At 38.6% G+C, this 17,085-nt stretch overlaps 1 protein-coding gene across 3 annotated transcripts in view; it reads right to left on the bottom strand.

Annotated features, from left to right (window-relative positions):
- The window catches only part of CACNA2D3 (calcium voltage-gated channel auxiliary subunit alpha2delta 3), a 755,257-nt gene that overhangs the window by 149,821 nt on the left and 588,351 nt on the right, over positions 1–17,085 (bottom strand). For all 3 annotated transcript variants that reach the window (XR_001368709.3, XM_075938900.1, XM_075938901.1), the window contains exons 18-21: positions 14,668–14,751; positions 2,990–3,061; positions 2,679–2,740; positions 1,316–1,383 (exon numbers count right to left, since the gene is read on the bottom strand). Coding sequence is in view for 2 of the 3 variants with exons in the window: in XM_075938900.1 (XP_075795015.1) it covers positions 1,316–1,383; positions 2,679–2,740; positions 2,990–3,061; positions 14,668–14,751 (286 nt within the window). In the remaining variant the exon portion in view is untranslated. The remainder of the gene's footprint in view (positions 1–1,315; positions 1,384–2,678; positions 2,741–2,989; positions 3,062–14,667; positions 14,752–17,085) is intronic.

A 17,085-nucleotide genomic window follows, 5' to 3' on the forward strand; every position in this document is an offset into this window, starting at 1 on the left:
GGGACGAGGGAGAATGGTGATGCAGAACTCAGAGCAATCCACACAGTTGCCCAACTTCTGTACGTGGTGTGGGGAGCCCACAGTTGATCTCCTCATTTTGTCAGGGGTATTTTTAGTAAAAGCCATAAACAGGTCATGGGCTTCTGTGAATTTTTCTGTATTGCCTGTGATTTTTATTTAAAATATATCCATGACAAAATATTAGCCTTAATTATGAGACATCCAAGAGCAAATGTCAAACACGCATGCTGAGATGTGGCACTGGATGAATGCCAGAGGTGTGTTGGGAACAGCTCAGTGAAAAAGTATAATGTTCACACTATGCTCTCACTCTCTTTCTTGGTGCTCTTATGGTATCTGTGTCCCTTAAAACATTCATTTCTTTACTTTCACAACTACTCTGTGAGGCAAGGAAGAATTATTGTCCACAATCTATAGACAGGCAATTATACCCACAAAAATGAACAGATTTGTCTGGGGTCTCAGAGAAAGTCTGCGGCTCAGCTAGGAATTGAATTCAGCTCTCTTCAGTGTTTTTTTCTGCAAGCCTGAACCCTAAGCAGCAAACATTCCTTTTTTTACCCTTTTTTTTCATACAACACTAAGTATTTGGAGCCATCAGTGTAAATTCTCTCTGCACTCTCTCAGCACAAGGCTCCTCCATTGTGAATGACCATCATACAGCTGCAGCCATTATACACTGTTATTCCATACAGGTCCAGTTCCACACACTGCCATACCTGACCTCATCTCCACACAGCTGACGCTGCTCACCCAATTTATCCTTGCAGGAAAACAGTTTGGTCCCCATTTTAATTCTTTTGTGCAGTTCACTAATGCATTTATCAAAAATTTAAACTCCAGAAAAAAGTATTCTTTTCTTTTAGTTTAGCTAATAAAAAGCAAGCAAAACATCAAAACCAAAAGCAGTCTGTTCTAAACTGATTAATATAGACTGGCTACAAATTGTGTGGTGATAGGACTTACTATGATGTAGTTTGTGCCTAGCAAAACGCTGCTTTAAATGCATCCATTATATTGATTCAGAAATTAGCATAAAGTTTCTTCTGTAAGGATTATTAACAGCAAACACAAGCCTTTGATTAATTCTTCAGAATGGGAGACTTCCAGAAAAGAATATTCATAAGCACATTTTGACTACATCTCATATTAAAATGTTTAAATGTCAAGAATATCAGAAATGTTCTAATCCCCCTAGGGAATCTGCACTTGAGAGATGCACAAACTTTAGGCCCACTAAAGATCAACAATAAACTATTGTGTAAGTGTCACAGAAGGGTAAATGGTATCTTACCTTCTTCTATAGTTACGTTGCCTCTGAAGAAATATTTGCCATGTCCTCTAGAGAGAGCCACACCTAAACTGTGCAGAGAAATAAAGCAGACCTTGAAATCTGTGGCACAAAAAGCAGTGACTGAGAACTATTATGTCTCACTAACAATTCTAGTTCATATACTGTGCACAATTTTTAAAACTGTTTCCAAAACACCACTGATTATATTTATTGTTCAAGTAACTACTTGAATGTCATTTGGGGTTTGATGTGCCAGCAGCAATTGGCTGTATGTATGTGTGCACAGAGGTGCAGCAAACCATTCCTTCTTTGGCAAATGAACAAATACGACCCTCTAAGCAAATAACTATTCACCCAGCATGCTCATTCTTCATCCAAGTTCTCAAGACGACTGCAAATCAGACTAAGCAATTGAGAAATTAACCCTTTTACAAAGAGTGTGAGCCAATGGAGATGGTGAAAGGAAAAAAAAATCAGAACATGGTAATGGTGTTAGGAAGAAATTCTCAATGTAATTTTTCTGTTGCTCACATTTTCGCCTATGTTTATATTTTCTTTGTTGACTTTATTGAGCTCCACTTAAAGTTTTGAAAAAATTAAGTAATCTGTTTTTTTAAGGCAATCTACCATGCTACACTTGATGGTTCAGGAATGACGAGGTGCATGTGAGGAAACCTTAAACGTCCCTTCCCCTCTTCGATATCATGACAGTCATATTCATGAGAAAGGTGGCCAGGCTCACAGGAGTATTTCAGTAGAGTTCTGCAATTACTGTATTAACTTCCCTCTTTGAACATAGGGTACAGTAAATATACTGTTATTGATTATTTCTAATTCAATTTGGGCATTCAGTTAGTGATTCCTTGCCATTTTTGCCAAACACATGCCAAAATAATATGGTTGGCTTATTCAGTTTTAGTTGTACAAATACACTGAAGATAGTTCAGAGAAACAAAATATAAAAACCTCAGATGGGAAGTGAAATACTACCTCCATTTATATTGCATTTCTGTTGTGGAAAAAAGTCAAAATGGGACTCAATATGTAGTTAGTTAAATGGATTATAGTATTTATAGCTCTCTGAGTACTTGCAAAAACCTCTAGTTCAATGTAAACCTCAACTGAATATTTTTTTAATGAAACGTAAGCCATGACAAACACAGTGAGTTTGCCTATGTGAGCTTGCACAAACTTTCCATCCCTGGAAAAGCTGAAAGGAATGCTGGAAAGCCTCTTTTCTGCATTGTCCAGGAATATTTTATTGTGAGTTCTTACTGATGAGCTTTTAATAAGCTCACTAGGTTTGTACAAATGCAAGTACAATGAATCTGATGAAATGTCCATTTATTATGGTCAGCTCTACCTGAAAGGAGTACCCTTGATGTCTGTATAATAGTAGTCATTTGTCATCACCAATACCCGTTTCTAGATTCAGAACAAGAAAGTCAGAGAAAAGAAAACAAGGTTAGTTTGCTATGAGTAATTTGTAAAAGAGTAAATGGTTAGTTTGTGATAAGGTTAATAATGATGTACAAGGTACATGAGTGGCTCAAGATTATTAAAGCAGGAGAAAAATGATCTTAGTGAAATATATAGTTTCTGAATAATCTTCAAAGATTATTTAAACATCTACTTGCTTTACATTTAGCAGGAAAATAATGTTATAGATTGTACCCCTTTGTCCACTGTCTTCTTCACTTCCATTGAAAATTTCCCCGTTTTCCGATTCACCATTGCATTTCGAAGCTGAAATGAAAGACACATTTTTGTCACTTTCCTAGTAATTTTCACATCCCAAAGTTCCCAAATATTTTCATTTGGTCACAGCTTTTCTTGGTTTTCTTATGGTTAGAACACAGTTTTTCAGTAATTACCGCTGCACTGCCAATAAGTGTGTCTGTTAGAGGTGTTATGATAAGCCAGTTTAGTGGAGGGGAGAGGGAGGATAATCTGTGATTCGGTTATGTCAACAAGCCACACAATGGCAATAGAATAACTAAAGAATAACTAAAGAATAACTACAGCTATTTCATTTTGCTTTCAACTTCTATTTGGTGTGCTACATTAGGCAACACCTTAAATCAACTGAGAAACAGGCACAGAATGGGACAGTCCACATGGTAAACAGGGTGGCTTACCAGGAACACCCAACAGCAATGACCTGTGATCTGTTCTGGCTGCCTCATGGAGTCTGTGTAGAGTTTACAGTATAGATTTTTACCTATAAAGTCCTAAATGGCTTAAGAATGCCTTCTTGAGGTACCATGCTGTTGCAGCATTTTTGACTGTGTAGGTTAGAGCCCCCTCAATGTAAAAGAGGAACCAATAACAAGGCACTTGTTTGAGGAGCCCTTAGCTTTGTAATTTTCTACCCATTTATTTGAAATAGGCCATTAGCTCCAAAATTTTGAACTTATCTACTTACACAGATTTTTGTCAAGGGGAAAATATGGTGAGAGCTGCTATTTGGGAGTAACACTGGTATTTTCTGGGTGTATATTTTGTATTTGTATGCAGTGTCATAGCCGTGTCAATCCCAGGATAGTAGGTGAGATAATATAATTTATTGCACCAAATTATATTGGTGAGCGAGACAAGCTTTCAAGCTACACGGAGCTCTTTCTCAGGTCTGGGAAAGATACTCAGCAGTGTCATGGCTAAATACAAGGTCAAATAGATAGATAATTTGGCATAAATAGCTGGCATATATTCTAAGGGATGATTCAAGGCGAAGTTGTATTTGGTTATTTTCTGGTTTAAAATTAGGAGAATCCCACTTCCTTAGCTTGTTATTTTTTAATTAATGGCACAGACCCAGAGAACTTCAGAAAGGTATATTTATGATATATTTTAAGTTAACATACTGTCATGCTTGTAGATATTTTTGTTGAATACAGTAACAATATTTGTTATAAATACTTCAAAAACTTAATTTTCATTATAGATTCCCACTAATTACTTCTTTATTCTTGCTCACTCTGCAGATTAGGTACCATATTTTCAGATATAGTATTATATTTTATGTGGCAAAACAGTTCTTACACTAAAATATGTTCTGTAAGGAACAATAAAATAAATTCATGCAGAAGCATGTTATGAAATGAGCATTTCAACCTCTCTTAAATCATGGCTATTTACAATATTTGGAAACAATACTGAACATAGTGTTATAGTAACATCCATCCCTTTTCTTCATCAGTGGCATATATGACAGATTTGGCAATGGGGACAGATTTCAATGAACATTTGCAAATATGGTCCTATCAAGGTGCTATTCAGGCTTTTCTAGTTTGTTAAAGTGATCAGAGGCTGCCAAATCTTGTCAGTGAAATATCTATTTTTATTTTTATGAAAAGAAGTTGAGCATGACTGGCCTATCAAAAACTGCAGTGTTTGTGCTCTTTAAATGTAATTCGAGGCTGTATAGATTTGAGTTCACATTCTTACTTTCCTGTTAGTGAGTGTAAAAGAATAATTTTTAGCTGGAGGCATGTATAAAATAAAGCATATATTTTACTGTAGTTTTCTAACAATACATAATAGGCAATTCTGGAAGTATTTTCCCATTTTAGCTTTTGTGGTTTTGGACTTGGAGACCTGGTCTTAATTAACAATCTACTTTCTAACATTTAAAGAACTGTTCCATTTATCTTTAACATGTTTTTCATTTTCCCCCCTTCATGGTGCCTGCAGTTATCTAGGGCCCATTCCTCCCACAAACCTCAGGCAAGTCACAGATTTACTAATAGGGTCTTCAAAACTCTAGCAGCGTTTATGATCAAGTCTGCATATGGCATTTAGCATTTTACTTGTCTTTATTTATTTGCTTTCTGCAAGTACACTTCTTGGATTTATAACCTGGTTTCTTAGCTCTTCTGCAGTGTCATCTCTGTTCTTGAGTATAAAACACAAGTACAAACTTAGATGGGAATAGACACTGAAAACATAATTCAAACTCCCCCATTCCCAAAATACACACACACACACTTTATAGTAAAAGAATTTTAAGTAAGTTAATTAAAAGAAAAGTTCCATTTCCAGATTGCAACTATTCTTGTCTTTGCCATCATGAAATTCCAAAACATCATTGGAAAGAACCATATTTCCTTTATTCCAAGAAAATATGGTAAGGATTTCTATTCCTAATGCTGTGTCAATAAGATCAAAATAGTGACTCTTGTAACTCGGGAAAATAATTAATGAAAAAATACCTCCACCAAATCTGTTTGCTTGTAGCTACTGAAATACTAAATTCAGCTTTGCTACCCTCTCCTCGTTAGGCCACAGGCAGGGTTGTCTTTTCAGATTTGTGTGGAGAGGGGTGGGGGCGGGAGGATCAGTACATGCCACAATAGTGGGGAAGCACAGTGAGGGCATGGAAGGGGCAGACTGAGGACAGCAGCTTCAGCAGTGTTACTGAGGCTACGTCTAGACTGCAGGCTTCTTTCGGAAGTTTTTCCAGAAGAGATTTTCCAAAAAATCTTCTGAAAGGGAGCGTCCACACTGCAAAAGCACATCGAAAAAGTGATCTGCTTTTTCCAAAAATAGTGTCCACATTGATTGGACGCTATCTCGCATTTAAACTGTGATTACTACAGACGGAATGGCCACCAGGGCACCTGTGCTTTTTCCTGGAGGCTGCCTCTTTCGGAAAAAAACCCCTCTTTCCCATCCACGCATGCCTTTTTCCGAAAGAGCTCTTTTAGAAAAAGGCCTCTTCCTCGTAGAAAAAGGATTACCAATGCCAGGAAAAAATCTCTGTTCTTTTGATTTTCTTTCAATTGCAGTGAGGACGTTATTGAAGATTTTTAGAAAAATGGCCGCTTTTCCGGAAAAAACTCTGTAGGGTAGACATACCCTGAGTATGCTCAGTTCAAGCCAAGCAGAAAATGGTGTGTGTGTGGGGAAAGGAAGGGGGGGGGGAACCCTGTCCACCATCTCTCTCACATACACACGCCATCTTTTTCCAGGAGCTACAAAGACATTTGAAAATTCTAGAGTTTTTTTACAGATAATTTAGCAATTAGCTGGTAGAGCACTGTATCTAATTCCTGTGTAAAAGAAAGAAGATTCAATAACTATTAGACTCATTCATCTCTAATACTAACATATAATGATATCTAATGGTAAATCACTTAAGGGACACTGGTTAGGCTTAAAAATATAATGTATATTTTTACTTCATAGCTAAGTCTGTGGAAAGAGAAAGACACTATCAGAACTCCTGGGTGCTCTTTCAGCTCTGGGAGGGAAGCGAGGGCCTATTGGATTACAGCAAGAACATCAGGATGGCCTATATAAGAACATCAGGATGGCCATATTGGGTCAGACCAATGGTCCATCTAGCCCAGTATCCTGTCTTCTAATAATGGTCAATTCTAGATGCTTCAGAAAGAATGAACAGAACAGGCAATCATCATGTGATCCATCTCCATCCCCCATTCCCAGCTTCTGGTAAACAGGCTAGGGACACCATCACTGCTCATCCTGGCTAGTAGCTATTAGTGGACCTATCCTCCTTGAACTTATGACATTCTTATTGGAGCTCTGTTATAGTTTGGTCTTTTCCATCATCCCCTGGCAAAGAGTTTCACAGGTTGGCCATGAAGAAATAATGTATTTTGTTTGTTTTAAATCTGCTGCCTTTAAAATTAATTGGGTGACCTTGTGGGCTGTGTCTAGATTGGCAAGTTTTTCCGCAAAAGCAGCTGCTTTTGCGGAAAAACTTGCCAGCTGTCTACACTGGCCACTTGAATTTCCGCAAGAACACTGACTTCCTACTGTCTGAAATCAGTGCTTCTTGCAGAAATTCTATGCTGCTCCCGTTCGGGCAAAAGTCCTTTTGCGCAAAGCTTTTGCGCAAAAGGGCCAGTGTAGACAGCTCAGATTTGTTTTGCGCAAAAAAGCCCCGATCGCAAAAATGGCGATCGGGGCTTTTTTGCAGAAAAGCATCCGTGCCAATCTAGACACGCTTTTCCACAAATGCTTTTAACGGAAAACTTTTCCATTAAAAGCATTTGCGGAAAATCATGCCAGTCTAGACGTAGCCCCAGTGTTATGTTAGCGAAAGAGTAAATAACTCTTCCTTATTCTATTTTCCATACCATTCATGATTTTCTAGAACTCTAACATATCCCCCCTCCTACACCTTTTAGTATCACCCCTCCTACACCAGGTTGAAAAGTCCCAGCCTTTTTAACCTCTCCTAATCTGGAAACTGTTTCTCATCCCTAATCATTTCTGTTGCCCTTCTCTGTTCCTCTTCCAAATCCAGCATATATGTATTTGTTTAGATGAGGTGACCAGATCTTCATGTAATATTCAAGATGTCAGCATACCATGACTTCATATAAAGGTAATATATTTTATGTCTTATTATTTATTCCTTTTCTAATGATTCCCAATATTCAGTTAGCTTTTTAGATTGCCATTGACATTTTCAAGATGTCTTCAAGGAACTATCCACAATGATTCCAAGAACTCTTTCTTGAGTGCCATCTCACTGTTTACCCCCTTTTTAAGATAATTTAGGAATAAGTTGAACAGCACTGGTCCCAGTACAGACCTCTGAGCACACCAGTATTTATTCCCACCTTTTTATCCTTGTCTCTTAAGTGGAATGCCTAGCAATGTTTTCATGATCATCTAAGGATCCTTCAATTAATGGAATTACTAGCCTTTTGTTCTCTTAATCACCTGCCTCCCTCTGTTTATAAACAAATCCCTGCACCAAAGGCAAAGCTTGGAGCAGAACAAGCTCTGTTTCAGTTAACAGCTGTCTACTAATATATATATATATATAGCATTACAAAATATACCTTTTATTATGTGTCTTCCTGTTCTATTGAGAGATGAAGGAAGGTCCAGTGGTTAGAGTATTAGCCTAGGACTTGGGAGACGAAGGTTGAAATACCTGTTCTACCACACACTTCCAGTTTGAATCTAGGTAAGTCACTTAGCTTCTCCACATCTCAGTCTACCATCTACAAATCTATTCACAGGGATTTGGGGGAAGATAAATATATTAAATATTGGGAAATGCTTAGAGAGCTGCTAAAACACTATATAAGAACCAGGTATTATGATGTCTCTCCCCCAACACAATCTCAATGCTAAAGTATGAGATCATTTAATGCGCTTGGAAAACTGTGAAATCATTAAGTCAAAGTGGTAACTAGTAAGAAATTCTTTTACACAACTTCAACAGAAGTGTTTTGTGGGAGTCAAATATGCCAGTAATATGCTACATGATTACAAGCAGCTGTATGAATAAGCTAATTCTTTAGTTTTTCTTGAACTTGAGCAAACACCACCTCATTGGTCGGGCACAGGGAGAAACAAGAGCATCAAACCTAGGTCTTCTGAGCAGCATATTGCCTTTCCCAATGAAATACCCAGCAGCCACAGTGACTCTTACTATTACCAAGAAAGAGATACATTTTCTCTCTTGGGAGAATGACAAATAATTTCCTTAAAAAAACCCTAAATAATACAAATCAATGCATTTCAAAGTTTTCTGACTATTCCTTGGACATTGGACAGGTTAAATAAAAATTGGAATTGGTCACTACTTTGATCAAGTCCTCCCAAACCTTAAAATTCCCTTTATCTCTAGTTCTGAATCCTTCCTCATGTGCTTTCTTATTTTGAACTGCTCTTCCTCTGCCCCTTTTCTTGATATTTCTATCCTTCTGTGTATTTGTAACTCTTATATATGTGGGGTGTATATTCATATCACACACAAAACACACCCTTCTTCCATTACATAATAAAATTATAGCAGTTTTGGCGTTAGTTTCAAAAATGTCTATAAAAGTATACGTTTCACTTTGCATTTTCACATATTGAGACATCTGCAAGAACATTTCCAGTCACAGGTGGCGCTGCCAAAGCATTAGGCCAGCATTTGGAAGTTTATTACATTTTTTCACAATATTTCACATACTGTCTTTTCAGAAAATATTTGGTGACTAATGATTTATTAGTATATTTGTACACCCCTTTTGTACAAAATGGGTATCTGTTGATGCAATTACTTTTGAAGGAGATTCATTTACTTAAGTATGTGATGATAAATTGTAATGATTCTGCAATCTGCTCAATTTAACCCTTTAAGGGAGTTACTATGATGTATATATATTATGTACGAGTATCCAAGACTGTGGTTGTCTGGCTATGCTGGAAGGAGAGGAGACATTTGATATGGGTTTAATCAGGCTGTAACTTTATTATTAGATATCTGGAACTACCCAGCAGATAACATGTACCGTGCAGGTAATCCTCCCTGGCTTTATCCCATAATTAATCAGGAGCAAAGGTGGTGTGTGCCTTTATTAGCTCACCCACCATTTTCCACCCAGATCCCTTCCTGCCATTCTGATCATAGGAGTCTTCAATGACCTCCAGCTTGCTCAGTTTCCAAGCACCTCTCAAGTTCTTTGCCCAAGCCATTTATCCAATATTGTATGGCTTCTTTCATGGAATATCTGCACTGAATATCCTCTATACACTTAAATAATGAGTTGTGACTTATGGCCTACCACCTATCCTGTTCTACATGAATAGTATCCACCTGAAGGAAGGGTAAAATATTCCAACTGCACCTGGGCCAATATGGTGGAAAGGGGAAAAAATCCTTCCCAGTCCTCCTCAAAAGGGTGGCCGGTGTAATGCCCACAGCAGATATAGCCAATAACCTGATATATTTGCCACCAGAATGGGGGAGGGAGAAGAGAGGGGTGCTGCCGATTCTGCTCCATGAATAAGAGGGGAGCCTGCTGACATTTTAACATTTGACATTCCTGGGTGATGAGTCAGTCACCAAGCTGACCCCTTTTCCAGCTGTTTCACTTCATCTCTTCCGCTCCCCAAGCCATCAAGAATCACTCTGTTCTTCTGGCCAGCCTGACAAACAACCTACCCACATACGATGCAGGATGGTTATGATGAGTAGTCCAAAGCTACTGTACCAGGCCCATGTATTTCCTGTCACATATGCTGTATTCCTCAAACCTAATTCATCTTGCTTTTCATCTAGTTTTTACTATTACATGTTGGGAGCCAACCTGGACCTGATCCACAAGATTATTGCTCAATTTAATCTATTAGTAGTACTATGAAAACTATTAGGTTTTTTCGAAACCTGAAACCATGGGAAAATCTGCTTGTTTCAAGGTTCAAACATTAAAAAATGAAAACTAGCCGAGTTTAGTCCAAACCTTTTTTGGGCCCCATGAACTTTTAATCAAAAATTGAAATAAAACTCTTTGCTGTCTCTGGACAGACACAAAACAGATTTTGGTTTGGTTTTATAAGGAAATTTTGGTGACTGCTGGTCACATGACAAGTCTCCTGGGTCTCACAGAACTACCCAAAATTGGATCCATAGAGGAACATCTGCCAGTTTTATCTTGAAATGCGGTGGCTTTGTTATATATTCAGACAAAACCCGAATTCCAAGCAGTGTTCCCTGTAAGCTGAGCGCTTGGGAGGCCGCCCAGTGGAGATTCAGATGTCACCTAGTTGATTAGTAGAGTGTCCACAGCTGCTCACAGTGGACAGCATGTGTTTCTATTGGTAGTGCACATAAAATTTATTTTGCCCGTAGATAGAAAAACTTAGAGGGAACCTTGATTCCAAGCTAAGTTCCACTGGGTAAAATCCCTTTGAATTGAAATCCTTTCATATTGAACAAAACAAGCACACCGCTAACTGAGTTGTGTGAAACTTATTGCAATTAAAGAGAGAACACAAATGAGGAAATTAAACTCTCTGCTAACTCCTTGCTCCCCCACAGGACAGTTAAGGTGCAGTAGCAGCTCCTTGCTACGCTCCAGGCTCCGGCAGAAAGAGGCTTCAGTTCCCTGCTCCGTTGCTTGCTCCTGGGCTCCTGCAGCTAGGCTCCAGATCCCATAGCTCAGCCGCTGGTGCTCCAGCTTCATGCCCCCCGCAAGATTAGAGCACCAGTGCTGTGTTCCTGTGGCAGGAGGGGAGAATGCCCCGAGGCTGTGCACCAGATTTGACTTGCGGGGACGTGCACATGCTGTTGTCTCCTTTCATTCTCCCCCAGCTGGGGATGGCAGCGTAGGGACGCGCTTGATGGAATAGTTCTCAGCAGTGTTTTACTCATGTAAAATTCTCTGGACTGAGCAATCAGGCCCCAAAATAGCAAGAAAATAGCCTTTGGTGGTGATAATGACTTCTAAGCATCTCAAAGCTATAAACAGGGTGATAAGCACTGTTCCAACCCTCTGCTCCCAATGACACAAAACCAGCTCGTCTTTCACCTCAAATCTTCCTCCGCACTCAATACCATGTGATGTCTAGTGCTCAGTAAAGTGAAGGGAAAGGTTCCCATGGACGTTAAAGGGGAGCAGAACTGGCAGTACTGCCCAGGGCATGGCTGATAGCCTACATTACTGTATTGTTGATTAAAAAAGAATACCACTCAGGTGAGGTCTTCCTAACTCATGGCATCTGTTTTTCAAAGGGGAAGAAAATGGTCACAAGCATGAGTGATAGTTAAGGTTAGCCCCTAATTACCTAACGAGAGAAGCAACAATGCAACTTCCTACCAAGAATTAGCACATTGAGTGCGTCTCCATGATGGTTGGCAGCACATTTCTGATCTTACTCAAAGGTATAAGATTATAAGGAATATTCCTTACACAGTTAAGTATTTCACCTTGAAAAAAAAGACAATTCCCTTCTGACACTCCCCCAAACATCCAGAAACTAATTAACCTAAAGCTTAACTCCTTAAATTGGAATTTAAAGAGAACCATATCTCCAAAAGAAGTGACTAGCTTGAGTTCCACAAGAGAAAAAACCCAACCCTGTAGGGTTTTACAAAAGCCCTAAAATTAACATATAAAAAACCATATCCATCTTCCACCTCGTAAAAATGATGATAAAATGAAGATCCTTTCTTACTCCCCCCCCTCCCACGGCCCCACACCTTTGTTTTGTTGATATATTGATATTGCACTCTGCTGGGTGAAGTACTATGCAAAAGCCTCCGCTGCAGTGCCCATGGGGGTCATGCCATGCAAAACAAGTAAGTACTTCCCCAGCCCCTCATGCCGAGACCCTGCACCCACAGGGCCTCACGCACTTCCTCCCTATCGAGACCCTGCACCATCCCCTGCCTCTACCCCTTTTTCCCCAGCCAGACACCCTGTACCCAGACCAATCCTGCTCCCTCCCCGCTGGCCAGATACCCTGCTCCCAGCCTGTTTCTGCACCCTCTCCTAATCCTGTCCCCTCTCCCCAGCCAGACACTCTACACAATCAGGGCACAGCCCCCATTTGGCCAGAGCATCCTGTCCCTGGCCCCAATCCTGGGGCAGGCTGCCTGTCCAGCTCCGATTTGGCTGTAGGAAGGGCTGGTGGCAGCCCCCTCCTCCTGCTGCATGGGTAGGAGGGGAGGGCCATTATCCGGCTGTGGTGGACAGAGGGGGGGTTGGCAAGTGTAACAAGCAGGGGGCACAGCCCCTTGGTAAACCAAGAAGAAGAAATTATAGAATGATGCAGGAAATACTGGGTGGAATCAAAAAGGAATAAAAGACAAAAGGAAAATAGTAAAAAAAAGACAAATTCATGAAGGTCTAAAGGATGCACGTGCATTCTACTAACAAAACTTGTACATTAGGAATACATTTTTAAAACAGTTCACTGTAGATAAATTAGGTATGATGATATTTAATGAAGAAGAAGAAAAAAAAAGTCAAGGTAGAAAACATGAAGTATTTAAGATTACACAACATTTTGATACTATGAAAACATGAAGAGGAAATCTACATATTGAAGGCAAAGGAGAATACACCAGGTGATGTAAGAAATAAGTTTCACATAAAGTCAGCATGAAAACTCAAATATGGAGACAGTATAGGCTTTTGATAGCCAATGCAAACTATCAACAGGAAAGCAAGATATTGCTAAACATGTATGAATTATCATTATTCAGAAAAGGAGGGGATGGGCAGTGGCAGAAACTTGATATATTTTGCAACCAAGAAAAGAGAATATAGACTTTTGTCAGAAAAGGGATAAAAAATTAGTACATCCGAAGTCTGACAAAAGTCCTGAGACGGGGTATGTGATTCATTCCAGATTTTTGAAGTGCAAGACAAAATAAATATGAGACTCTTCAGTGGGTGCATTCAAAACCTCTCTAGAAACCAGAAGTTTGAAGGACTCAAGAGAAGCTACTGATATTTGAGAAGGGATCTAGGAAAGATCTATGGCAATGGGGAAATGATGAGAAAAACTAAGTAACAGGGACAAAAAGGGGAGCACCTGGAAAGTTACGATTTAATTAAGGACAGTCAGCATGGATTCACGCAAAACAAACCATGCCTAACAAATCAGATTTATTGAGGAAGTAACAGAAGGACCATGCAAAGGTTAAACCATAGACATACACATAAGGAAAGCTTTTGATACAGTATTGCAGAAAAAAACTAAGCCTGCAAGGTAACCAAGAATGGTACAGAAAGGCTATGTCTACACTGCAGCACTATTTTGGGATACTGGAGGTATTCTGCATCTTTTGAACACACCCGCTATTTCGAAATACAATAGGCTCACTATTCCGACATCGCTGTAAACCTCCTTCTACGAGGAGAAAGGGATGTTTTAGAATACTGATTTAGTTTGAAATAAGTGCTGAGTAAATAGTGCCAAATTTCAAAATAAGCTATTTCAAAATAACATCGAAATAAGATATGTTATTTGTGTAGATCAAATTGTGTATCTTATTTCAAACTATGGTGCAGTGTAGATATACCCAAGCTAAACTACAGAATGGATAGAGAAATATTGGTAATGTTTGGAGAGATATTGTACATAGCATCAGGTAAGGACAGAAGGAAATGACTTGTATGATGTTCTTCAAATCTGAAATTAGGTTTTAGGATTAAATCATTGATAGGGGCTCAATTCTAGCTTCTGTGATCTGAGCACAGCCTCTGGCATCTGTTTTTGTTGGTTTTTTAAGTTAGTTTTGTTTGTAGGAGTCAAGAGAACACCTCCCAAGAGGTAGAGCAGTAAAATCTGGTCCAGATTTCTCAGTTAGATTTGATAACGGGATGTACTGATTCCTGATGACCAGCACAGTGCCACTTAGGTTTGTAATGGGATGCATGGAACAAGATAGGCAATACAAAGAGAGGGAGAAATATACCTATGTGAAAGAAAGAATTAATACAAAACAGGAGGGTAAATAAAATTCTAAATTAAGTAAAAAAAAGACTACCATCTCTGGAGCAGGTAAGTGGTACTTGAACAGCTATCAGGTACAGTAGTGGGGTACAACAATGTCTTCTGACAGGGCCTTAAAACAAATCACTTACCACATCATCTCTGTCTTCCCACTCAACCTCAGAAAGATCAACACTGCTGTAGTTGGGTTTTCTTCGCTTTTTTCCTTCTTCATACTAGCATGCAAAAAAAATTTTTTTTTAAGTAAACATTACGCATACTATGTTTTATGTGCACAAAGATCCAATGCCAAATGATTTACAGTTGCTAGGTGAATATTGGTTAGATGCAATGTACATTTTCAGTGTTATTTAATTAGCATAATGTGCAGCACTACGATGCTCAAACAGGTTCTGTGAGCTGAAAAACCTGCTGATATATATATATATATACATATATACATATATATATATATATATATGAGATTCCTGTGTTAAAATGCATTTCTTTCCTTTAAACAGAATTGTCCTTTCTGCACATGACTCTGTCAGAACCCTTTTAGAAATGTGGAAAAAGTAATACTACTAATACATTAGTTTGTTCTCTTTGCCTCATTCTATAATCAACCCAGCAATTATACCTTCCCTTCATTAGTAGCCACATGGAAACTGCATAAGGCCTTGATCTCAAAGTTTATACTAAGTGTCCCAAACTAGCTTTTAGGCAGACAGGAAGTTATATTTCCCCTAGTCTTATCAACAAAATGTTTACACGTTTCTCTTTAAACAAGATAAGCTGAGAGTCTTGGGAAGCTTGGTGTTAATATTTGCTGATATTACATTTTATCAATGATTTAATGGGAGAAAGAAAGCAATATACTAATAATGGCAAGTTATTGTTTTTATCACTACAGCCATTGTTACTCTGTAAATCTCACATTTTAAGTAAACATCTTTAATGACAAATGGGGTGTTTATAACGTAGGAAATTCTGCCCTCTGCTGAACATCAGTAATTAGCAACCCCACTTGTTTAAGAACATCTTGAGGCATGGAGCAATAGTGAGTGTTTTACATGGGATTTTCTCAGCTCTTTAAGTGGATAAATTAATCCACATGGTTTTAAGTGAATTGATGGGAACATATTTGAAACATACATTTTGGTGACAATGTTAGTGCGCTTTAAAATGTTGATGACTCATTTTCTAGGCCTTTTATCCTTTTATGGCTAAAAAGAAAAATACCCAGAAATCTTTCTACTAAGAGTGGTCAGAGATACTCAGAAATCTTGGACATTTCTGGAATCAAGTTTGTAACTTTGCAGATTTGGAATGTTGCCCCCTCCTCCACACAAGACTTCACAGGCAGGAACTTTCAAAAAACTTTTGTGGTGCTAATCTTCAGGGGAGATGGCTTCCTTCTTCAAGATTAAAACTGACTTCTATTCTCATGAGTTTTAGTCTAAATTAAAGGAACTGGATATTGAATGCATGGTCATTTTGTAGTATCGCAATAATATAGAAAATGGAGATGCCAGAGAAGTAATTCCTTCTGGAGAAGCTGCATATTTCTTCCAGGGGATCAGTTGTCAGACTCTATTTAAAACAGAGATTTTGAAGAGGGGGTGGTATTGTAAACTCTGGTCACAATGCTGCTCTTCCTTTTTATTTTTGCTCAGAGTGATTTGACTCTTCCAATCATTCCCATAGGCACTACTTTAGAGAGGACAACATCTTATTATTTCCTGAATCCATTCTCATTACTCTTTTTGAGTAAGACAAACATTTGCCAGGTCCTCTGTTGAAAGCCTTAGTCTAAAGTCACTTCACAAGTAGGGTTTGGTTGTGGCACAGTTTTACATTCAGTTTGTAATCCCCTAACGTGGATGCAGTTATACCAAGAGAAAAGTGTTTGTTCAGGGATTTCAAAGCACGCTATAATAATATCAAAACATCTTATATGGGTATAACTGTGACTACTTTATGAGGTTGCACCAATTTACCTCAATCATTATTATTTTTAAATTAACTTAGTTAAATCAGGACAAAAATTATGTGCAGACAGACTGTTAAATCCTGAGAGTTAATATTACATAGTTAGACATGAGGTGGGATAATTTGGGTGTAGCAAACATGGAATAACTCCTGAACGGTTGCTGACATAAGGATATCCTTATTTAAGGTCTTATCTGCACCAGAGGGGTGTAACTGATCAGCACAAATGTTTTACACACTAACTGGCCTATGCGGATGCTGCTGGTGCACAACAGAAATTCCCTAGTATAAGTTAATATAGTCCGCTTTCCAACAGTATTACATCAGTGTGCACTAGGGAACTTATGCACTATCTGCTGATGCACTGTATAATACCCTAAGGCAAACTAAAACGTAACATCTCTGATATGGACTAAACCTACTTGTATACAAAGTCTTACATACATTTCAGAATTTCTGGTTTTTTTTTTCTGTTCTCACACATGTGAGAACTCTTACTGAAAACAAATGAAGCTGTGTTCATGTATCCGAAGATAGAGCTGTGCTGTCAAATATGAGGCAACCCAACTATATCATAT

This window comes from Pelodiscus sinensis, chromosome 11, assembly GCF_049634645.1.
Source record: "Pelodiscus sinensis isolate JC-2024 chromosome 11, ASM4963464v1, whole genome shotgun sequence".
Classification (NCBI taxonomy): domain Eukaryota; kingdom Metazoa; phylum Chordata; order Testudines; family Trionychidae; genus Pelodiscus; species Pelodiscus sinensis.